General features: G+C 40.8%; 2 protein-coding genes across 2 annotated transcripts; one reads left to right on the top strand and one right to left on the bottom strand.

Annotated features, from left to right (window-relative positions):
• Positions 1-1,855: 1,855 nt before the first annotated feature.
• Positions 1,856-24,505, bottom strand: tmem86a (transmembrane protein 86A). The gene is made up of 4 exons (XM_088297593.1): positions 24,474-24,505; positions 17,128-17,266; positions 11,040-11,304; positions 1,856-8,301 (listed from the first exon to the last, which is right to left on the bottom strand). The coding sequence occupies exons 2-4, from the start codon at positions 17,263-17,265 to the stop codon at positions 7,874-7,876; spliced, it is 831 nt and encodes a 276-aa protein (XP_088153719.1). The 5' UTR covers position 17,266; positions 24,474-24,505; the 3' UTR covers positions 1,856-7,873.
• spty2d1 (SPT2 chromatin protein domain containing 1) lies at positions 18,524-24,286 on the top strand. Its single transcript, XM_088297590.1, has 6 exons — positions 18,524-19,028; positions 20,247-20,361; positions 20,428-21,888; positions 23,252-23,408; positions 23,501-23,578; positions 23,677-24,286. The coding sequence occupies exons 1-6, from the start codon at positions 18,966-18,968 to the stop codon at positions 23,768-23,770; spliced, it is 1,968 nt and encodes a 655-aa protein (XP_088153716.1). The 5' UTR covers positions 18,524-18,965; the 3' UTR covers positions 23,771-24,286.
• Positions 24,506-24,507: the final 2 nt, after the last annotated feature.

The following is a 24,507-nucleotide window of genomic DNA, read 5'->3' as shown; positions in this document are numbered from 1 at the left end:
TGGTGCCCAAAGGCACCAGGTATCCCCCAAGGACCATATAAGCAGCCCGTGGGCAAGTTAACCAGTGGTGAGACGGTGTCAATTTCCAGGAACACTGTAGAAGAGATCATTTGTAAAGGTAAGCACTGACAGATTTATGTTTCCTAATTCTTTTGAGAAATCATTTACATGATCATTTTTTCTTATAAATACAATTACCGTATTTTCACGGCCATACAAAGGGCGCAACACCAGTTGAGGGTGCTATTTCCGTCTTTAATGCATATACTAGGCGCGCCGCTTTACAAGGCGCTAGCTAGCTCCTCGAGCACGTTCCGCGCTAGCTCGGCTGCTCGCGCTATCTCGGCTGATGCCGGTTCACCAGGAATCAATCCCATAAAGAATCGCAGCCAGAGGTACCACCCCATTTCATCGACAGATGTCATGAAACGATTAGGAATCACTGTCAATAGCAATGACTCTAACCTATAAAGGCTGTCTTGGCAATAGCCTACTAGACAAGGTCAGGGGAGGGACTTCACTGGTCACCACACTCCTTAGAGTCACGGTTTCAAATCAAAACCAAAAAAAAAACTCAGCATACAAGCAAACAATGAAACAAAGAAATACGATTAACACAAAACATGCATCTCTCATGCCATCTATATACCCAAGAGTAATAAAAATAACACAAAAAGATTATAGCAATGGCTTCTTGGGAGCCACTCAGCCTTAGCCAATTACAGAAATGGCTTCTTGGGAGCCACTCAGCCTCAGCCAATCATATGGCTGTTTAGAGAGATGTGCATGGCTGTTTAGAGAGATGTGCTGTTGTGCTTTGGGCTTTTTGTCTGTTGTCTAAACCTGGGACGTTTCTTGCTTGCAATAACATAAATGATAAGACAGACTACAACATTGTGGACAGCTGCCCTTTTGTCCAGCTTTCTCCTACACCATCACCCAAACACCATAGTCACATAATGTATAAGTCACGGTCAATTAGAAGCATAGATGACTCAGACTTTGACCAGCAGGGTGTGCTAACATGCACTCCGAACAGCCCAATGCGTAAAAGGGTTGATGGTCACGAGTGATGCTTAGTCCATATAATGGGCGCCGCCGCGTTATAAGGCGCTTTGTTTGTTTTGGGCAAGATTAGGGACTTTAAAGAGGGCCCTATGGCCCGGAAAATACGGTAATTATATATGACAAAAATATTATTAAAGGCAATTTACTCAAGTATTCTATATGAGAATTCAGTATAATAAGCTGGTAGCCTTTTGCATTAATCAGTACGCAGTAAGAAACACTGGTCGGTCTAAAGATTCGCATAACTAGGAAAAGAATAAACCAATTGAACAATGAAACATACTCTACCTGAGTCACTGTTAAGTGTAGTGGTACGCTTGCCAGAATTATGTGTAAGCAGTGTTTGTTCAGTTCTTATTCAGTGAAGCTATGTACTGTGTGCAAGAGTGAATGGTTGTCCATCAGTGCCTTGTATTTGACTGGCGACCATGCCCTTGTGTATGACACCTTTTGCCCAAAGTCAGCTGGGATGGGCTAGCAGCATGGCAACCTGAACGGGATAAGTGATAAAGAAAATGGATGGCTGGATGGAAAGTTTCTGGAATCTGACTCTAAAACTTAATGAACCCTGTTCATGCTGCCGTCGGAATGTAATGCGGGCCCTGTTCTATCAAAATGAGTGTTGCGAAAAAGTGATTTAAGAAACAAAACTTATGGTGGCCCAAGATTTTTTTTCACATTCATGTATTGTCTCAGTGTGTCAAAGTGTGGGGATATCTCTGAGTCTTTCAACTTTTAATACAGTTTGTTTATTAAATTAATGAGCTGTAGCAGTATTCTAAATCTAACGAAGTCAGTGTTGGTGACTTCCCTTCATGGATTTGAGGTTTTCTGCTGACATTTTTTTTTTTTAAGGCTTAGTACACAGACCTCTCATTTTAGCAGAAGAATGGGGTTCTTTGATGGTACGAGCTTGGCAGTAAATGAATGGCTCACATTTGCAGAAAAAAGGCCAGTTTGTGTATTGAAAAAGGGAGGGCAAAACAGGGGAATGAAAGTGGTAAGAGCAAGCTTCATCGCAGTCTGGGTGGTCTTCCGCAGGGTTTCCCACCTCAGCCAGACAACGAAATGTAGCCATTACCAAATGTGTGCAGTTCCTTGCACCATAACCACACTAAAAGCTGCTGAGGGCCTGTTGACATTCTAAACCGTTATAAATGTTAGATGACATTTGGATTGTGGCACTTGCCGACGGAAACACTACCAGACACCTTGTGTGTGTGTTTTTTTTAAGTTGCATTGCAATTGCATTTATTTCCCCAATATATTCACATTCATAGCAGTTTCACTACAGCAAATGAACTATTTTGCCTATACAGTCTTGAAAGAAATAATAAATCACAAGTGATAACCAAGGACATTGAGGGAAAATATACAGTATCATAGCATAGAAATACAGGGACACAGTTTTTCCATTAAATAAAATTAAATTATATATATATATATTAAGTGGGGACAAAGCATGCTTTTTTTATGTACTATGATATCAGAAGGAAACAGATGGGATTGAGAAACACTTTTTAAACAATACATGTCTCGAACTCAAAATCCTCACTTACACATTGCTTTATTGTGCTTCAACAATCATCAGTAAAACATTCTTTTTCTTTTCATCTCGTTGTGATGAGGTTACATCATAATAGCAGCACATACCGTAGATTCGGTTTAACATTTGGATGAGATTGATTGCATTGTTTTTACATCAAGAATTTATATCTTCCGGATGAAAATGACACAAGAAAGTAGAGTACGTTAAAAACATTTGCCCACTCTTAGAGAAAATACACTTTCGATTTCTCTGTCAAATTAGAAAAAATTCTAGCTGCCTCTTGCATGGCTATTTAAATATCGTATATTCATTAATTGTATTAGGTCATTTTATTAATTTGTCAAACATAAACAAAATAAAATATTTGAAAACCGGACCTTTCTTCTTTTATCTCCAGCTAAAAGTATTCAACAAACACATTTGCTCAGGTTCATTTTTGTTTTAACCTAACCGTACGTTTTACCTTCATAGGGATGTTGGAAGTCTGTCAGTCTTATAATGAAAAATCAAAAACAATACACGACAAAAAAAAAACAAAAAAACACAAACACAAGGTCTGCTCTTCATCGTTTGAGAAGAGTGCTGAGATTGATGATTAAATTCAGTCATGCACTTGTGAAAGAAACAGATTTCTGTTCAGAAGGTCAGTGTGACACAAGATGCAAGGGTTCGAAAATGAAGAACTCAGGAAAGAAACAGCAAAGTGCAAGTGAAAACCTGGACCTTCATACTACCCTGCCAAGTGGTTCTGCATCATTACAATTATGGATCGAAAAAAGGCCTCCTACAGCTGTCACGGGTTCTTTATGTCTGCTTGCACAAAACTCGGAACAATCGGGCTATTGACAGGCTGAGGTAAAGTGGCCTTCCTGTCTCTCCGACAGGCTGATCGACTCCGTATTTCACCTTATTTAATTCCAGCAACGTGATGATCAGTCAACACCAACTTCCTTCCCAGTTGGAAAGGAAATAGAACACTAGCAGCACAGTCACATTTCGCAGTCTGAATAGAATTGGAGCGTTTCGCTCGGGTTAATTGTGTGGGAGTCTAATACAAACAGCAGTTTGATAGGAATGATAACTTGCAGCTTTATGATTCAATCCACAGAATAGCAACAACACTTTCTAGAGCACATGTGTCAAACTCAAGGCCCGGGGGCCAGATGTGGCCCGCGACCTCATTTTATGTGGCCCGCGAAGGGAAAATCATGTGCTTCAACTTGCTGCTTCTAGCACATTTTCTTCACTTTTAACAACATTGAAATATGAGATAATGCCATTTATTACTGGCTTCTGATTTCAAAACTAGCTTTGTATCAATGTGTTGTGTGTAAGTGATAACGTAAGGTGATTTATATGAGATCGCAGTCATAACGGCCCTCTGAGGGAAACCAGAACCACAACCACGATGTGGCCCGTTCACAAAAATGACTTTGACACCTCTGTTCGAGAGTGTGGGTTGCCCAACAAAAATAACAAGCAACTGTTCATCTTGTCTTGCGCATTGAAGCCAAGAGGACAAAAGAAAAAAAAATCCTCATGCCTTTTTTTTGGGAAAGGGCAAAAAAGGGCTGCTTACATAAATTTCCCACAGATGAGTAAAACCACTTGACTCAATCTTATTCCCGACATAGTTCGACCTGAAGCTCAAAACAAAACAAGGAGACAAATGCAAAGATGAGGAACAATTCCGCCACAATGCTGGGTGGACACATTAAGCAGACATGGTCATGCTGATGGAACTGACAAAGCGATTACGGACAACCATGCTGACAGGCCAAAAGCAGATTGAGGAAGTCTCTAGCAAAACAACAGCCTCAAATATAGTCTTGACTTCATTCCACTCCTGTTGATGTCAGTAAATTGAAAAAAGATAAGTCATCACTATGCTCTGCCTGCAAATTCATGATGGTGGAATGGAAACAACAACAGTGGGTGCAAAGAGTTCTTGCCCATGTTCGGGTGAATTAAGTCCACGTGTCATTGACCAAGCAGAAACCCCAAATCCAGGTCAGATTCTTTCCTAGTCCAGTTTTTTTTTTTGTATGCTACAGTACATATCAATTGTCAATAATATCGACTAAACACAACCTTTCACTACGACTTGCAGAAAACGGAAGGTTTAAATTTGCATGGACAGTGATTCTTTGTTTTAATAAACATTGCACAGTTAGTGGTATTAATAATTTTTGTTTGTTAGTTTTTTTTCTTCAAGATGGCCAGTTTCAAAGAGATGTGTTAAGAGAAATAGATACACGCCTGTGTTTAAATGCCCATTTTTGTGATAGAAAAAAAAGTCCCAAGATATGAAAACTGTATTCACCATTAATATAACCTACAACCTGTACAATCCAATTGGAAAAAAAAACAAATTCTTTCGAGAGGGGAAGAAAAATAAACAGCAATCAGGTGGTTGCATAAGTGTGCACACCCTTTTATAACTAGGGATGTGGGTATGTTCAGAATTAACCAGTAACATTCAACAAACCATCAAAGCACACATCCAAATCAACAAAAATAATGGCGTGACCAAAAGAAGATTATGGTTTTGGAATTGGCTAGCTAGAGTCCAGACCTGAATCTGATCAAACAGCTGTGGAGGGTTTTGAAGAGGGGTGCAAAAGATGCCCTCGCAAACTCAGATTTGGCGTGCTTTTGCAAAGAAGAGATGACAAATATTGTCACATCAAGATATGCCACATTGATTGAGTCCTACCCAAAAAAAATGAGTAATACAAGTCACCGAAGCTAGACCGAATTTATATGTTTGAGGGGGTGCACATTTATGCAACTTTTTGCTAGTTAAATTTCAGTTTTCCATTTTTCAATTGAGTTGTACAGGTTTTAGGTCACATTAAAAAACAAAAAATGTTTTTAAATGATTTACATCACAACATTAAATTTGAAAAGCGGAGTAGAGTATATATACTTTTGATATCCACAGTACATGAGAGGTTAAAGCCTCCACACACCAATCCGCCGTCGGCCATCATGGCCAACTTTGGCATCGGCCTTGAAGTTGGCACGTCTGACCGGAAAATGACCAAAGAACACACCACAAAGCCGCCGGAGATGGCAACTATTCCGGAACTTCTGCCCATGCATGAGAAGTAGAACCGCTCCATGCCATCGGCAGCAATAGTCAATGTGTAGACTTTGACGGTGATGTTGAATAATGGCGGTCTTCTTCTTTGCACTCTTCTATCGAGCCATCCATTATGAGCATATAGGAGATGTGAAAATGAGCAAAGTTCATTTAGTTAGAACCCCAAATGTCTTCTGCATACAACAGAAACAAAGGAATTGACATTGACGTTTCAATACTTTTGGAGGGGGCTGTAAGATTTTGAGGGACGATGACTAAACCTTTCTGTATACGCACCTTGATCAGGATTTCGAAAGAATATTTAATCTACATTGGCTTTAGTTTTGTGGAAATAGGTTGTTTGTAGCGCCGCAGGATCAAAGGGGAAAACTTCTTCCTGGCATGATGGGACAGGTGCCTTTTTGGTTTAAGAAAAGACCTCTTAAGAGCCCAGATAAGAGTATGAACACACGTATTTCATAAAAACAAAAAAAAAACAAAAAAAACAACAATTTCATTTCAGTCAGTGTGACACAATTGCAGGTCACTTAAAATAACATTTCTCACGTAGTGCACAACGCCAACATTGCAGCTCAATATTGCCGATAACAAACCGGCCTAGGAGAGCTGGAGTGAATCTCAGATCAAATTGGCGTAAAATAGAGTAGACCCTACACAAGTCATCCATGACACTGAATGATAACGACCATTTACAAATGAATGACCAATGACCTTTACCTGCCCAACAGACCAACGTCACACAATCGGATTGAGTTCAGATTCAGAATCCTAATACAGTAAGACTGGGTGTGTTGCTGAGGTTGTTAAATAGGAGACCAGACAAAAACATCATGGTTAGTTGTGACTGGCATGAAGGGGATTGCAGCTAATACAATGACTCAACTTTTAAAGGAGCACAACATGCAAAAATGTTCTTAGCAAGAATATGTTGTATGTGTCCCAACTAGGTTAAACACGATATTCTGGTTAATATTACATTCATTTGTGAAGGTCAAGGCTCATCTGTTTTCTGGGTTTGGTTATGTGACGTTCACAATGCAAGCCAGAGGGCAGTTGTGACGTAAATTTCAGTCAACAGCAAAGTGTGGTATAATGTTAAAATGGCGGCCCCACGGATGGATTCCTCTGCTTAATTTTTAATCCCAAACCGCGATATGAATCAAGTTGATTCTTGCAAAGAACATGTTTGTACTTACTTCCCTTTAAAAACAAATAGCACCCTCAATACAGGGGAAGACAGAATCAGATAAAGCAGGGGTCCTCAATCCTGTTCCACGAAGATGTACTGCCTGCTTTCCATCTTTCCCTGCTGCGACGCAGCTGATTCAAATGATCAGGATAATCATCAAGATCTGTACAAGCTAGATAACGATCCTGATCATTTGAATCAGGTGTGTTCCATCAGGGAGGGATGGGAAACTGACAGGAACCGGTTCTCGAGGAACAGGACTGAAGACCTCTGAGATAAAGTGTAAAGTCCAATATGGGCAAACCGGTAAGAACTCGCTTTTTGTAGACTGGTAAAGCTACATCGCCAAAGTTAAATGAAAGGCAAATGCACCTCTTAGTTTTCAGCTAATGCATCCAGTTGCCTTTTATCCAACATGAGAATCTACACAGACGTGACAAACTTGCACATAAACCTCGTGAACAATTATAAAATGTCATAAATATTGAATTGCATTGCTGGACCAAGTTAAGTTGATTTTTAAGTGTCTTGAGTCTGAACATGATGTATTGCTAAAGTATAGCTGAGGTATTGGACCTGAATAAAATTAATTCAGACCAACCCCCCCAACACATTCGTTAAAGTCCCCAATGGCATGCTCCCCTGAAACTAAAAAAAATAGAACTAATACATTATCAGGTAGGTCAGGAATACCGTGCACATAAGCACGATCATCAGGAAGCAGGAGGCATTCCATTCAGGGATCAGAAGAGGCAGGGCGGACTGCGGTTGGGAGAGGCTGAAAATACTACCACAGCTTCATAGTATGGAAGTGGTGTGAGGTTATTATACGAGACCGTGGTGGTCCAGTTGCCATGGCAACAATGGAGATGAGGACTGAGGCTCGGTGATGTGGTAGTGAAATGTGTCCGTGATCACTCGGGGAGCAGTTACCACCTTGTCACAGCGACAGAGTGGCCCCTCATATTCTCTTCCGCGCAACCTCGACATCCTGGCATTCCACGGCTGACAGAGCAATCAGCATCTGAGCAGCGTAGTAGGTTGCCATGATGATAGCACGCGAGTGAGGCACAGGGAAACAGAACTTGTTGACGGCTATAGTGAGGTCGGATACCATGAACAGCACAGCGCCCAGGCAGGCTGACAGCTTGGTCCAGGTCCACAGGTCATTGGCTAACTGCAGGCCCGCAATGGCCCTCCAGCCCATGAAGCCGATCAGAGCGATGTAGACAGCCACCAGATAGGTAAACGGGCCTGACAGGTAAGGGTAAAGAAGCATGTAGCTCACACTGGACACAGCGGTGATCACCAGGCCTGCGCGCACATTGATGGGCTTCATTCCAAAGGCAGATGAGTAGAGGATGTGAGTGATGGCAAACATAAGAAGACCTGTGAAATAATTAAGAAAGCAGTTGAAATGTAAGCCACAAAACCATCCGTCAGCGTATGAGTGACTCGCTGGGGTACATATATACAATACATAGACGAAATCAAATTTGTCCATACTGCATAACATTGCGTACAACACACTCCAAAAAACTGTTCTTAGAGAAGCTCACACAAATTACTGCACTGTGCTGAAAGGCCGAGAAATTCAAATGAGTTTTTTTCATGGGTAATATCACATGACTCCTTCTTGTGACTGGCTCCATGTCAACTCTTAAAACCTTCAGAATTGCCTAAATTGCATTGTTGAAATGATGATATGAGGCGATAATTGTTTCTGGCATTTAAAAAAAAAAAAGATTACAAGATTACATGAGGGGAAAAGGTCAGTTTTCCTGATCGTCTCAAATTTTGCAAGTGTCTCCTGATTGCCAAAGCAACCACAGTCACCAGCATGCACAACATTGTCAAATTGTACGTGTGGTTTCCCCGCCCTCAGCCAAAAAAAACCCCAGTATCGGATTTTATCGGACTAGATTCAAAATCTCAGATATTACTACTTATAGACAAGCAGTCCTTTCGAGAATCCACTCTTGTTCTCGAGCTAGAGAAGACGGTCTGAGATTCGCCATATTTATTAAAAAATATTGACGTTTGTGGTAAAAAAAATAAAAAATAATAATAAAAACTAAAAAATAACGCCCACACGCACTGCTGTCATTCACTTGAATGAGATTCATAGCGCAGACTCGGCTTGGTGGTCAGCCAGCAAGACAATCGTGGGCCGGTTGAAGGCTTCAGGCGGCTGATTGCCCGAAAGGTCAGATGAAGAAGCATGAGGCCTTTTCCTTTTTAATTGTATTTAAACCTTCACTGCTGGATGTTAAAATAGTGTGTATTTAACATTGGATTACACTACAGGCACCATCGTCCGTGGGGCGCGCCATATCGTCCGTGGGGACACTTTGTGACATCATCGAGTGCGCACATTTGCACAAGCTCGGGGGGTAAGGAAAGACATGTACCTGTGTCATGCATTCAGATCATAAGGGGAAATTGTTGTATCGGGACATCCCTATGAATTCATCTATTTGCATTTACGCCTCCCAAAATTGGTAGTTCAACTTTGCACTAATTTTGCCCAACATTGCACTCAGTTCGTAGATCAGCTTCCACACCTGTTTACATAAGCAACTAAGTGCAAGCCATTTTTGTGTAAAGTAACCTCTACTGAATGAGGCCCTTAGTGTTCTCACAATAGATCCATATGGGCGCAGCAGACAGAGTCAAAATGCTACACAAAGGCAACAGACAAAAAACAAAACAAAAACAAGACTGCACATTACATGAGGCCTATAAATTATACAGGCCGAATGTCAGGTCTTATCCTCTTTCAACTTGCAGCCAGGAACAATGAGTTGGCTTCCAGTAACTATTTGTTTCCTTATATTGCTAATGTCCATTGAGCCAGGGTATAAAACTATAATTAAACTACAAAGACATGCACTAACCTCCATCATTCAAGTTGTATGAGTTCCATTTTAGGAATGGCTTAGGGAAATGGAGGTAATCACATCATCTACATTGGGTAAATAGCAAGTGAAATACCATGATGGCAGGAGTTGGAAATGGATTTAAGAACACTCAGATTTGTGCCCTTATGTCTACAAATAAAATCCAGTTTTTATATATCGATTTCATCCTCCATTTTCTGTTCAAAGGCATTTAGTTTTCTTCAATGTCCAGTCCTGTTATCAAACAGAAGTGACAATTCTCTGTTGACCGGTCAACAGTACTGTATTGTTTTGGTACAATACCGATGAAAGGGTGCCAAAGGACACGGGTCTGTTTGCTTTCACAACAATGAAAATGGAAAACTCAAACAAGGTGAAATACCTCCTGGGACAAAAAAAACTGTACAGGTATAGTATGTTCCCAACCTGTCAAAATAACTTTTATAGCTCTATTATCTTAGACAGCGCATGTGCGCTAGGCGTAAAAACTAGTGAATCTTGATTTTTGGGATGGACAATATACTTTAACATGATGGGTAATTTGGCAGACCACGATGCGCCACGGTCGGCGTTCTGGAAGACATTTTCTTCTACATGAACCCGGCACACGACTATTTGGTGACAGACAGTAGCATAGACTTGAGACTAGTTCAGGGAAGGTCTCAGGTTTGGTCTACAGGACATGAACAATCAGGGTGGAAGGTGTTCTCCAAGTGACAATTTCACAGCAGCAGTGAGCTGTGATCGCCCTGGCTAATCATCCACCCATGGATGTCCGCTTTCAATTCCTTATGAACTTTCTTTGCACGCTTGGATCTTCTGCATGAAGTCCAGCGAGCCTATTTCTGCTTCCCCAATGTCAAAAACTGTGTGCCCCTCTCCTGAACTGAATTTAAAGCAAATGATGGAGGTGTTTTATAGGCTGGGGAAACAAGTCAGCTGTGTTCACACCCACCACGGTGAAAACACCTCTTTCTACCTCTGCCTGGCTACAAAAAAACCAAAAGAGATAAGATTATACTGACGAGCGGTTTGACTGCGTTTTGCCATAGACTTACGCTGGGCACGAAAACAGGACAATTAGAGTACAAGCCAATTTTAGGTGTCATCTTCATTCGGATTTTTCTATTTACCAAGACAGAATTGAAGTAATACTTTAAGAACAGTATTGTCCTTTAAGGAGTCAACCACCCACTGTGCAACTCAGCAAGGAACATTTCTTCTCACCGTGGACGAAGTAGCCTTGCTCCTGCCAGATGAGAAACGCGTCACCCAGAGCAGAGAAGATGAGGCCGGCAAGGATCTTGCGAGCACTGGAGTGAGCCCCCAAGAAGCTGAAGCCATGTGCCAGCAGAAACACCCAAAGGCAGAAGATGGGCAGACATTTGATAAGTGCGCTAAACCAGGATGGACTTGAAGTTGGGAGCCAGAGGACGAAGTAAACACAGGTTGACTTGAAGAATGGCACCAGCTTGGGGCCTTCACTCTTTACCTGAAAGCAGATTAAAATATGTAGATCGTCATTAGAGTCTTAATGTGATGCTCTTGAGTCTCGGATTTTTATGATGCTCTTTGCCTTTTATTATTTATTAATGCTCATAAAAATAATACAGGAAACGTCTAGACAAACAATTGTTCAAAGTAGAGTACTTCTCATTATGTGCAAGAGTGGTTTGTGTTCGGACAGGAAAAGCCTGTCCTCTTTGTGGTCTCCAGGCAGCTATGCACATGATTTTGGACTAAAATGAAAAAAGAAACACACCGCATATATGAACATCTATGTCTGTGGAATTATATGACTCCCTGTGACCTTTTATTCTTCCTCTTTTTTGACAAACCAGACATCTTGTTTTTCTTTCTTTTCTTCTTCCCAGTACTTCTACACTTGAGGCTTGTGCCCTTGGATACTCCTGACTATGTAAACAGTATTGTTTGTTTTCTGTTAAAATGCATGAGGCCCAAGTACATTCATTGTGTTACGCGCCAAAAAAAATACAAATAAAAACACCCCGAAAACCGACATGAGACTCGAACATCCAAACGCAGAAAGCGATGGGTGGTCCGTGCCGATGAACGGTGTTGATTTCAGTGTGAAAGTTGGGAAAGATGAGATGAGTGGGAGGAAGAGAGGAAAAGGGGGTCATAGAGCAGGAGGAAACCCTGATATAAGACCAGCAACTTGAAGTCGCTCTCCAAAACCATGCAGAGGGAGCATTGTGTGAAAAAGCAACAGCGACACTTTGACTGCACCGTTCACAAAAGAATAAGTGGGGCAGAAGAGAGGAAGCAGGAGTATGCATGAGGAAGGGATACTATGAAGAAGGAGCAACGGGATTTAGCAACGGTCAAGTGATGTGGAGGAGAGTTGAGGAACAATAGCTCTTTTCACAGGGCCCCTTTTAATCGGCTTTTTCAAGACTTTTTTCCAGACTGCTTGTCCTGAATGTAAGGTACTAATGCGACAATGGGGGTTTAAAGACTTCTGACACAGAACCAGAGGCAAAATACCAACACCCATGAATCATAATTTTGAATACAGTGATATTGTGACTTACGAGTGCCCCAATTTCGGGGTCACAAATTTCACTGATGCTATTCTGGTGACAGTTAAACACATAAACAAAAAAATGATGCTCACACTGAACAAACCGTGTGGTAAATGGCCAACCGCCCCCCTCAATGAACAAATCACCGGAATATTACCGGTTGTTTGTGACTTTTGGGCTAATTGTCATTATTATAAAGTATAAATCAGTTTATTTTGGTACATGTGGTTGTGCAAAACACTTGGGCATGGTTTTATGTTTCATCCTGTTTTTATACTTAAGAATTTATAGAACAGTGTTATTTATTATTTTTTTTAATGGAGGGGGGCAGAATGGATTAATGCCCTTTCAATCAGTTTCAAAGAGAATTTATTTTTAAAGATACACATGAGCAATGCCCTACCTTCAGAGTATTCTACTCAAATTAGTCATGTAATCTCAAGCCAATAGATTTTACTTTCAAAGGAATCATGGAGGCATGCTTCATGAATTTTTCATGGAAAAATGTTTCATGAGTACAAAATAAATCTATCATGAAGGGGTTAGGAACATTTTTCTTTTAGAATATTAACATAAAGAAGGAAATACAACAAGTATTGGAGCTTCAAACTTGCACTGAGTAGGTTTGCGCGAACGTGTATATGTGTGTGTGCGAGCGTGTGTGTATGTGGACACTCTTAATAATGCATTCTGGGTCAAAAAGTAATGGCTAATGCTAACAAGGCACTTTAAGAGGCACACGTGTGTTGCTACTCCCTCCACAGACGGATAAAACTTCAAATCCTTTACAGTCTACCGAATGATTCGCCCTCCTCTCAAAAGTTATAAACGCTTAAACCACCTACAATAGAGAGATGAACACATTTTCACCAACAATGGATAACTTTTGGGCCATTTCTACAGGTTGTCTATTTATTGTTGGCATGGAAACAAGTACCTGTTTACAGGGGCTGCCGCAGCCAAAACACTGCGTAGGAAAAGATTCTTCAATTTGGGAGTGAAGTGACCTGTGGCAGGCAGCGCAGTCGTGCAGAGCCAACCTCACACACACAATATATGGCTTGGTTGACTTGCTGCGCAAAGAAACGGGTTGCTTACGGCCCTGCAAGTACCCGGAGAAGGCTCCATGTCTGATCTTGGAAATGGCTGTAACAGTTCAAGAGCCACAAATAGGTGCCCGGTGGGCCGATGCGGCCTGGGAGTTACCTGTTGAGTTCCCTTGTTCGAGCCTTACAGGTACCTTCATGTAATGTAAACACATGGTCACATGAACAATTAATAGTACACAGTAGTAATGGTTATCTTCTCAGAGATAACTGTAAAAATGCACATCAAGAGGTATTTTTGTCCTGGAGCTAGTGACTGACCCTGTTGTCCTTTGCGCTTGTCTGCTATTGTTTATCCTCATCAGCAGTTCTTTCCACCTTCCTCTGCCAGTCAGATCAGTTTCTCCCTGTCCCCCCTCTACAGCTCCATTACCTTATTCCATCCAGAGCACACTTCCCTTACATCTGCGTCTACATTTTAGCAGTTGAAGATGTTACAAACTGCGTCGTTTAAAGCCGTCTAAAAATTACTGATTTGTACATGTGAAAATTTTTCAAAATATACAGATAAGAATCAAATTACGGCGGTACACTGCTTACACTTGCCTCCCGATAGCATTTATTCCAAAATAGAATTAAGCATGGCTGAGAGATTTCTTTCTAGGGAGGATACTGTGCACCTCAAGTATGTGGACTCATGCAGTCCTTTCTCTGCCTTTAAGATGTAATTCAACTTGCAAATTAGACTGTATTTCTTATTAACTACATACATCTCTGAGTCACAGTATGAGGGCAGCTTCTCTGACCTTCAAGAGGTGGGAAATGGATAGCAAGTTGATCAGACCACAACTGACCACAAAAGTATCTTATATGGGGAGTATAAAACTTGATATTCGAGACGTTTGGTAAAATGTTAAATACTGCAATATCTACCCCAACGATATAGACAAGGAAGCAAGTAACTTTAATGTGTTATTTATGCTTTGTACAGAAGTTATTTCTTCCTGTCTGTTGTTAATGTCCCGTAAACCTACAAAATCTACGTATTTGAGGCAGTGCTGCATCAAGAACAAAAAGGTTCACGCCTTGTAATAGGAACATGGAGAAGACCAACTGTAGTTCACAAAATAGAAAAAACCCTTCAAACCAAATCATTACTGTGTCATTAATTGAATAAATGGGTCAAGTGCCTTGAGTCTTTTTTTTTTTTTTGCTAGAGTATATTATTGCCCATTGCGCCACTCCGCAGTCAGTTAAGTTAGCGCTGACAGCATCAAATTCAAATGTCGTTTAAAAATGTAGCTGACTCCACTCAGTCTGAGTGAAGCTTCAACTACGTCCCCAGGAGTAGTCGGAAAGAATTCAGTAAAAAGAGCACAAAATCACTATTTTGGAGGGGAAAAGAATGTCCTAACTGCTGCTGCCATTTCCTTCCCTAGCAAATTGTTGTATATTTAGTCACTATTTTCCTCTTTACATAACAAAAACCGTCATTGGATGAATAATTAACCATAAGAAAAAAAAATACGGCAAACCCCTTAGCTAAATAAATGAGAACACCAATGAGCCACAAAGACGGGTTCTAAATAAATAATTTAAAATAATTCTGTGAATCCCAGAAGAACATAGCAAGACAAAACTTGGTACAGTAGACACAATGCATAAATACATTGTCCTGAAATTTGTCACACTTCATACGATTAAACATAAGGAGCAGTTCAGGGCTGCTCTTAACCATAAAACCCAGGTAAAGCACTGAATGTCATCCCATAAGTAAGACATCCATTATTCAGTCTGACTCATGATGCTCAAGCGTCAGAAATGTGATACAGAGAAACATAAACCTCCTGAAAATGCCTTTATAAATAGCGATGTGTAACGTAGGGATGTCCTTGGCGGACAGGTGGCACATGAGTCATATAAAATCATTCCCACAACATCGCTTCCTGACAAAATGGTGACTTTTTCTTCGTACCGGGCGCACGTTTTCTTTCTTTTGGTATTTTGCTGGACTTTGCGGCGGTAAAATTAGGTGCGAATGGGTGATTGGGCCTTTGTGGGCTGTCGTGAACTAGAAGTTGACTTTTCCCAGGCAATCCGCGCAGTGTCCTTCATCCTTCATTTGCATCAAAATTAGGCTGATCAAAGCGCAAACCAGAGTACACCATGCCTGACATTGCAAAGAAAAAAAAAAACAACTCGGAGATCCAATGACCTGCATGAAAATGACAATGCGCCCACTTTTACAGCAAGCTCAGGCTACCTTCTTTCACCAAATTATCAGGTGCGTCTGGGAGTGACTGCTTCTTCATGCCCAGATGAGCGCAACACGGCCCCAAACATGCTCGACTAGACTTGGGCTGGCACGAAAATTAAATAAGTCCCGTTTTTATGCCGGGCACCAGTCTACAAAAACAGGGCACAATATGTTAATTAAATGATAACAACAAGTATTTTCAGGGAGTATAATGTAGTTCAGTTCATTTAAATATTGTATGCTTCTGTCCGGTCGGACAAATATTGATTCTAAACTGCTCTGAGCCTGTGTATTACTTTATACTTTGTATAGTATTGATAGGTTCCATAATTGCAACCCAATACTGGGGGTATTAAGAGGTGGATTAAGTTGGATAAGTCTCCATTGAAGGCCAAGATACAGAATACATGGCCGACAAATGCTTTATATCCTAGTTTACATTTGTGAATACAGAACATAGTGGAAACTGATTGCCAGTACGTTTATGCTGTCTTGACATGAAGCTTTGTCCTTAAGTGAACTTCAGATGCCACCTCTATTTCAGACAACGCATGCCTCTATTTTCCATCTCATTGAAATCCAGGGGCTAAATTAATTTAACAAATTCACACTGCTTAGGAAGCATCACCGTCACTATGGAAACAAGTCTGCCTGGCATGCATTCTTTCACACAGGCTGCCTCACAGTAATCACAGGCTTTACATGAGGGTTTACTTGCAAGGGGCCAAGTTTCAGCGCATCACCCATCATTCACTGCCACTGCATAGAAACGAACCTTTCATCTAGCTGCTCAATTGACGATGTTAGAGGAAATTGCTTCAAATGACCACATTCCCTCGCTGACACTTGGAGCAATATGTGATGCCATTAGTAGGCTACACAATAGAAAACAATACTAAGTACGGCTGCTGCATTATTAGACACGAAAGCCGAGTCACGTATGGCGCATGCGTCACTAGTGGCACAAGAAAGAAAACACACATACATTTACGCACACTAAAAAAAGGTCATCACGTGACTTTTCCCCTTTAGTTTAGGAATTTGGTAGACATGTCCAGATTGTACACTTTCTGTTGGAACTTGCCAAATAGCGTTGACGCAAATAGCGTTTAAAACACCACCAATGTTTGTCGTCGTATATAATTAGGAAAGGACGAGACCGACAACAGAGCAGATGCTCTGCAAGAACTATATAGTATACTGTAACGACAAACGGCATCATAGCTGTGATTTATGTTGTGCTCGAAAGAGATTACGTTTTTGCCTCCGTAGTATCCATGTGTGACATGGCATGCCGAGTAACGAAAAAATACCTCTATTTTCCTGGTGACTCGACAATGACAACACAATGATCCAAGCGTTAATAAGCATTCTGCGATTTGTTACGGGACGACTGTGCTAATCAACCTAGCAATCACTATCAGCGCTAGTCGTTGTGTCAACGCTAGTTTAAACGTGATACTCACCACAGTGACTGGGGAAACCATGTCGAGGACGTTAGTAAAGACGTTGGTTCGGTAGATTTGGGTTATGTCCTCTTGTTTATGTTCTCCAGCGAGAGATGCCGATTGTTTTTGTCCTCTCTCCGGTGGGCGGGCAGACATCCTGTAGGAGGTGAGCGGCTTGACTCAGTTGACCAATAAGAAAGGACATTGGACCCGTGGTAGGCGGGACAAATGTGAGTGACGCCCAAATAGGAAGGGCCAGTCTCATGTTTACATGTGGGAGCAGATGGCCTTTTATTTACATTTGACGGGGAACTTCACCTTGTTGGCCGCATTCGTCGGTACTATTTATTGATTTCGTCATTATTTCCCCGCAAACGCTGCTTTGAGATCAAGGCGCTACTCTATTGTATTTGTGTCAGTAAAAATTAAACGAATAGCAAATTTCATTTTCTTATCGATAAAATATGACCCGTCGAGGTTCTTATAACACACATTCAGTCTTAAACACAGCATGTTTTTCCTTAATCTGCCGACAAATATTTACAAAAAAAGATTGTTAAAATGAAACGTGAATGTCACATTTAGCAGTATTTGTTGCATTGCTACTTATGTTTTATTCGAGTCTAATGTTTTGAGATACAATACAGTTCAGAAATATAAAGCTCGTCATGTTTTACACGTAGATTATAATCAAGTAAATACACTTAGCAACTTAAATGGGACAGTATAAATAAAGATTTATTGTATTTTATTGTACAGTAATTTTTAATGCGAATAACATAATAGTCCCTCTAGGGGGAGACCTCGTCACTGATCTAGCAACTATTCGCCCATTAATTATGTATACAACACTAAAATAGCACTCTTTTCAGCTCAACTCACATCAACTTTGTTCCGAAAGAACTTTAAAAACAGTATGTCGTTAAATAATTAACGCGTTTCAAGAGAACTGTAAGAATTGCAATTAAAATAAATTATAGGAAAATATTGTTTTTTATAAATCCATTTGTTTTTTTCTGGGGTACACTTATGGTCGGTTGTCAAATAATAAATCTACCCGTTATCTGAACCGTGTATGCTCACGAATGAATGAATGAATGCATGAGTAAATAAATAAATAAATGAGAACCCGTTCTGGAGAATTCCAAGCACCGCATATGACGTGTGCATAATGGTAGCGCCCTCACGTGGTGGAGCCATGTCGGGGCAGTTGGCGGAAGTCCTTTTTTTTTTTAAAAAAACAAGCTGAACAATTAAACTATTCATCCTAAAATTTATGTGGTTGATTGACACTAGTTGGTCGTATAGGGTGGGGAAAATAACAATTTGATGTAACTCAAATTGCATCCCACTTTTTTCTAGAATTAATGTAAGAATGGTGCTTTCAAACACGGAAGTACGTAGCATTGAACTACCTCATTTCCGCAGAACAGCCTCCGAGTCTTTTGACATTTCGGTGTTTCCTGTCGCTGTCGTCGTCCAAACACCAGTCGCCCATTGTGTTTTTTGACTTATTTATGTTTCAATTCAGAATGACTGAAGTGCTCGTAGTCGACTAACACATTGGCGACTTTACATCCAAGGCTTCGTGGTTACCCCCGACGTAGTGTTAGCTAACTTTGCTACTCAGTGCTAACCTAGGCTAAGAACGCAAAGTAGTTTTGCACCTCACTGTTTGCCACTCAATTGACTCATTTTGCTAATAAGTTCCTAATCAGACATACGTGGCGTTTACGCGTACCACGCCAAATCAAGTGTTTACAGCTGCGTGGGCTATTGGCAGAACGCTAAAATAGTCTTCCCACTGCTGGAGCTTTGCTCCTTAAAAAAGACAGCTGGCACTATAAGCTGCTAAAATGATGGACTTTGACAACGTGCTGTCAATCGCCACACAAAACCAGGACGGCGGCATTATACAGGTAAGTGAAATGAGCAAACATCTTGTCTTGAAATTCGAGAAAAAATGGGTTCGTGTCCGATCGAGTGGGCAAAAGAATGCCAACTCATCTTTGCTGTCAGCGAGTCTCCGAAACGTTCCATTAGCAAACTTGCTGCTAACTTCCACCTCGCCTAGCAAATGTATGGTTGCTCTGAGTCCATTGATTGAAACGTATTAGACAACATGTCATACGTAATCTACGTAAATCTCAATAAAGAACTAGATTAACTGCGTTAAGTACCGATGTACGAAGTACATCGATGATGTTGAAACAAAAAAAAAACAGAACTGACTCGACAAAGTGAACTTGACGCAATTATTCATTGCCATACAAGCATAAGCATACAGGGGTTGGCGATTTTTCCCTGCTCCAACACACCTGATTCACATGATCAGCTCATCGAAAGCTCTGCCGACGCTGGATAACGATCGTGATCATTTGAAGCAGGTTTGTTGGAGCAAAAAGACATATAAAACCACCTCTGCACGATACATTTCTCTGCTAAAGACAATAAAAAACCCTTAAAACAAAAATAAACATAGTATCACTAACGTGCCTTGCACATGTTATTTTTAGATATTACCTGTCTTGCAAAAGCTTGAGGGCATATTTTCCATCCCAATTTTGGCAGTGTACCAAATTGTACACCATGTGGAGTATTTGCATTGTAAAGTCACGCTGTACTTGAATATGTGCTTGTCACTATTCACCCCTCTGATGTCAGACATCACTTTGTTGGTAAATGTTCAACTTGATAAGAACTGAATGCAGGGGCCATCATGGAATTACATTTTTCGGATTTTATATTTAATGGGACCTTTGAGGGCAACCGTAACTGGTACCTGCATTTGAAAAGACGTTGACACCCCTTTAGGCATAATGCCAGCACGATTATCTGTCGCCATTGTTATTGGGATAATAAAAAGTTACAGTTAATATTATTATACGTAAGTCTATGCAAGATATTGTGGGGGATTACTAGTCTTATATATTAAAAAAACGCAACAATAGGTTTGGACTGAATTTTATAGGATAAGAATAAAATGTAATTACGTCATAGTCATGTAGTAGTTCACATTGCTGACTTATCGGCCATATTGACAATTAAAGCCTACTTTGTCTTTTTTTTTGTGTCAAATGTTGATTTGAGAAGATTATCTTTGACATATTTTTTGCTTTCCTTTTTTTTCCCATCAGAAACGATATAGTTTACAAGCGGGCCCCCCTAAAAGGGACCCAAAGTCAAAAGGGGTCAATCCTGCTGCAGTGCAGGCACTCCTGAAGAAGCGACAAAATGAGGCCAAAATCAAAGGTAAGAAAGGCAAATTGTTTTGCATACATTGTGAATTGTTTAAACAATGACACTTATTTTTTTCAGAAAATGAATTGAAGAAACAGAAGGATGATCTTCTGGCAAAAAGGGTTGAGCTGAAGTCTGATCGTAAAGCGAGAGCCATGGCCTCGAGAACAAAAGACAATTTCAGAGGTTACAACGGCATCCCAGTGGTGGATGTTCCAAAGAAGAGGAGGTCCAAGCAGGAAATTGACAGGGAAAAAACGGAGAGTGAAGAAAAATTTAGAAATTACACAGTTGACCCAGAGGATGATGAAGACAATTATGAGTATGAACAGACAGATTCCGAGCCCGATCAAGGTCCAGAACCTCTAAGACCTGCCAAAGGCTCCGGTTTTGGTGGAAGTAGTAGTGGCTCCCGAGCTTCCGCTAAGAAACTGAGCAGTGCTCCCAAGTCTGCTCCATCCCACATGAACTTTGCAGACTTGCTCAAATTGGCTGAGAAGAAGCAGTACGAGCCGGTGGAGCTAAAAGCAAAGGTTGTGAAGGAAGATAGGCTTCGCACTGGTGACGAGTTAAAGGAGCTCGAAATGGAACGCAGAGCGAGGTGCCGCAACAAAGACGTGAAGACAGAGAGAGAACACAAACCTCAGTCTAGTTCTAATACAGTCAGGAAAAACATGTCTGAAAAAGATGTGAAGAATTGTAAAGCACAGCAGAGTTCATCAGAAAGGCCAAATCAGTCCAACGGGACGGTGAAAAAGTCCATAGCGACACCTTTGAGGGTCACCAGTGGTGACAAAGAAAGAGACAGACCCAAGATCCCAATTGCTTCAAAAGCCACTTCTCAGGTTTCAGCCAGACAGGCGGTTCCCAAGCCTTCGTCTAGTCATGCATCAAGAATTTCAAGTGACCTTCGAATAAAAAAAGAAAGCACCTTATCAGTTCAAGGAAGACCTTCAGGCACGCCTCAGTCCAAGCCTCATGGCACGTCTGTCAGAGAACTCAAGTCTTCAAATAACAACCCACAAAAAAACAGACAGACGCAGGGTAGCTCCGCAAAGCAGGAACGCCCAGTTTCAGGAAAGGGAGAACCACCGAGGTTTGCAAGCAACCCTGCAGTAAAATCAAGTGGTCATTCTATGGCCAGACCTTCATTAAGTGGCCGCCCTAAAGAAGGCAACCAACCTCAGGCAAGGCCAGGGGGAACACCGCAGCCAAAGGCTAGTGGTCATGGCTTACAGGCTCACCCTGCCGGCAGAGGGTGCAGGCCACCGGGTTTTGGACAGGGTCGAACTTCTAGCGGCGGGCCAGCAAACGGACCAGGTCGAGCTCCTGGCGGAGGACCGTCACCCAACAGGCAACCCTCAGGCAGCTTTGGATCAGGACCAGGGAGACCCAAGTGCACTGTGGTGTCTGAGACCATCTCATCCAAAAATGTTAGCGGAGCCCGACCTGGTGTTCCCCCTCGGCCAGGCATACCACAAAGACCTGGCATGGTCCCCAGGCCAGGAGGCCCAATCAGACCTCTGAACAGACCACCTGGTAAAATACAATACAATATAAGACATATTTACATATATTTTATAGCAAATGATAAGTCATGTTAATTGATAACAGCTTGAAGATGGGCATTTTTCACGTATGCAAGGGAGGTTTATGTTGGGTCTGTCCAGTAATTAACTTTTTTTTTTCCTTAATTGTATCCACTTGAAAGTCGTTCATTTTTCAGTTTTTGTTTTGAGGTAGTTTGAAATAAACTCAGAATAATTGTCAATTTGCACTCAGCTAGGCAGTATATACAAGGGCCTGTCAAAAACAAAACAATGTGCCCGATTTATTTTTTTTCCCCCTCTTTGCTCATAGAAAAAGTAAGAATGTGATGTGCTTTCTTCCTCCTGATGACAAACCTCGTCGAAAGTGGTTTGTTTTTATAATAATTTTACTATTGAATACTACTGTAGTAACCATGGTTTATGACTGTGGACAGTGTTTTTTTCTTCTCAATGAATGGTTTCCCCTTGGGGGAAAAAAAACAAAGTGAGGCGTCAAGTTGTGTATCTCAGTTGGTGAAAGCGTCGGTAACACAAACCCCGTGCCCACCCCCGCGTTAATTTCACTTGGCCTTTTTTTATGTAGAGTTATATACCGGTGAGGCAAGGCGACATTGTCAAAATATCTGTGGCTAGAAAGCACATACCTCGGGTCAAAAGTTTACAGTGTTTCGATAAATCACTGCTTTTGCTACGTGTAAATAGGCATCGTGTCTTTGGCACTGTTAGGTGTGACTGACTCTGTGATTGTATGGAAAACTATGCGAAAATTATTCAGCTCATTTTCTTAATGGGAATTAAAGTCGCTTGTCACCACTGTTTTTTTTAATTAATGTTAGAGGGGTCAGAAAAGTTGCTAACTTGGCAACACTGACTTAGGTTGGGTAAACTAGATGTTTGTTTGAAGCTGTGTTGTTAAAGCAGACATTGCTTGTAACTAGGGCGGCAAGTAAATGTTTAAATAATTGAATCTGTCAATTTATTTTTTTCCTTGATTGATAAATCGGGTAAAAAAAAATTTCATCACTGTGTCAAAAAACAGGGAATTATGTCACATTGACAGTGCAGAAAATGCACAAATATAAATTATAATTTAGTGAAATGGTTTGGTCTGTAACATAAATTAGGCAAAATGTTCGGGTATCAAAACTATTATAGATTAATTTGATAATCGATTAGTTGTGGATGTAAGCGAGGGATGGCCGTTTTACAGATATGTAGTCTGTGTATAACAGTTTGATGGACGGCAAGGTCCATGTAGTCTTTTGTTGTCTATGAGTATGCGTTTCTAGTCAGGTCAGTAAATACCGCTTTGTTGTTCTAACATGTTTCATTTTTCTTAACCTATCGTCTAGGTACGACACTACCACCCATCACTATAGCATACAAGAGAAAATATGAGGAGGAAGACGATTATGATTCCGAAATGGATGACTTTATTGATGACGGAGATGATGAGCAGGCGGAGGTTTCCAAACACATTAAGGAAATCTTTGGCTATGACCGAAACAGGTAAGGGTTGCTAATATACTTTCGTCTTTTACCATCAAGTCAATTATCGTATGATTTATTTACAAATGTATATTTTTGACAATCCCACGCAGATACAAAGATGAAAGTGATTATGCTCTCAAATTCATGGAGAGCAGTTGGCGAGATATGCAGAAAGAAGAAGCAAGGAGGTAACTAAATGGATTGCCTTGATTTTGCAGTTCAAGGTATTTTGCGTCCTTTGAGCTGCCTTGACTTACTGTTGTTTTTTTCCCCTTGCCTGTCTTAGTCTAAAATTGGCTGTGCAAGAAGATTTGGAGGAGGAGCAAAAAGAGCAAGAGGAGATGAAAAGGATGAATGTCAAGAGGAAAAAAATGAACTGAATCCCTTGAAATTGTTCTCATGGACAAGAAAGACCCCGATCAACTGGCCAGCAATGGAACGTGTTTGACATTACTTCATGTAAAGCACAGTGACACACAATGTTATTTTCACTTTCTCCTCTTGTTTTCACAAATACGAAAGAAGTGATACATGACATTGAAACAGAAGGACCTTGGAGGATACAAGATTTTGGGTTGGGTTGATCAAGACTTAACCTTTAAAAGCAAAATATGCACAAATGTTTCTGGCGTTACATGCAAGTGACATTTTTCCCCTACTTTCTCCCCATTATTTATTTCCTTCCATCAAAAGCAGAGTCTCATTTCCCCCAAAAAAGTATGTTTAACAAGTAACATTTGGCTGCGGAAGAGTTTTTGTTGAAAGCTGGCATCCAATTCCAGTGATATCTATTTTTGAACAGACGGTGTACCATATTTCACATGATGTTGAATTTGTAAATACACAAAACGTGTAACACGGTTTCTTAGTAAAAGAAGGGTTGTCTCTTCTCACAATTTCTTGTGTAATGACCTATTGGACGTCCTTACTGTCAACTAAGTTTCAGGGTTTTAAATATCTTACTTTGCGTGTTTTCTTGCTTATTCCAACTATTTGGACACATTATTGAACGAAATTTATGCTAAATACTTTTTAATTTGACCTACCACAAAAAATATGTTAGTTTGAAGATTACTAATTTACCGTGTACTTGAATTTCGGAGTCCTCCTTTACTGC

The sequence above is a fragment of the Idiotropiscis lumnitzeri genome, chromosome 6, assembly GCF_059441095.1.
Source record: "Idiotropiscis lumnitzeri isolate Australia: NSW breed Sydney's pygmy pipehorse chromosome 6, RoL_Ilum_1.0, whole genome shotgun sequence".
In the NCBI taxonomy this organism is placed as follows: domain Eukaryota; kingdom Metazoa; phylum Chordata; class Actinopteri; order Syngnathiformes; family Syngnathidae; genus Idiotropiscis; species Idiotropiscis lumnitzeri.
Note: the sequence above shows the minus strand (reverse complement) of the source record. Positions and strands in the feature narration are given on the sequence as shown.

Bases quoted from the DNA above. Each gene is read 5' to 3' on its own strand.
- tmem86a (XM_088297593.1), bottom strand. From the start codon at position 17,265: ATGTCTGCCCGCCCACCGGAGAGAGGACAAAAACAATCGGCATCTCTC. The intron at 11,305-17,127 runs GTGAGTATCACG...ATCTGCTTTCAG, and splicing joins TGGTTTCCCCAGTCACTGTG to GTAAAGAGTGAAGGCCCCAA. The intron at 8,302-11,039 runs GTGAGAAGAAAT...ATTATTTCACAG, and splicing joins GCAAGGCTACTTCGTCCACG to GTCTTCTTATGTTTGCCATC.
- spty2d1 (XM_088297590.1), top strand. From the start codon at position 18,966: ATGATGGACTTTGACAACGTGCTGTCAATCGCCACACAAAACCAGGAC. The intron at 21,889-23,251 runs GTAAAATACAAT...CCTATCGTCTAG, and splicing joins ACCTCTGAACAGACCACCTG to GTACGACACTACCACCCATC. The intron at 23,409-23,500 runs GTAAGGGTTGCT...AATCCCACGCAG, and splicing joins TTTGGCTATGACCGAAACAG to ATACAAAGATGAAAGTGATT.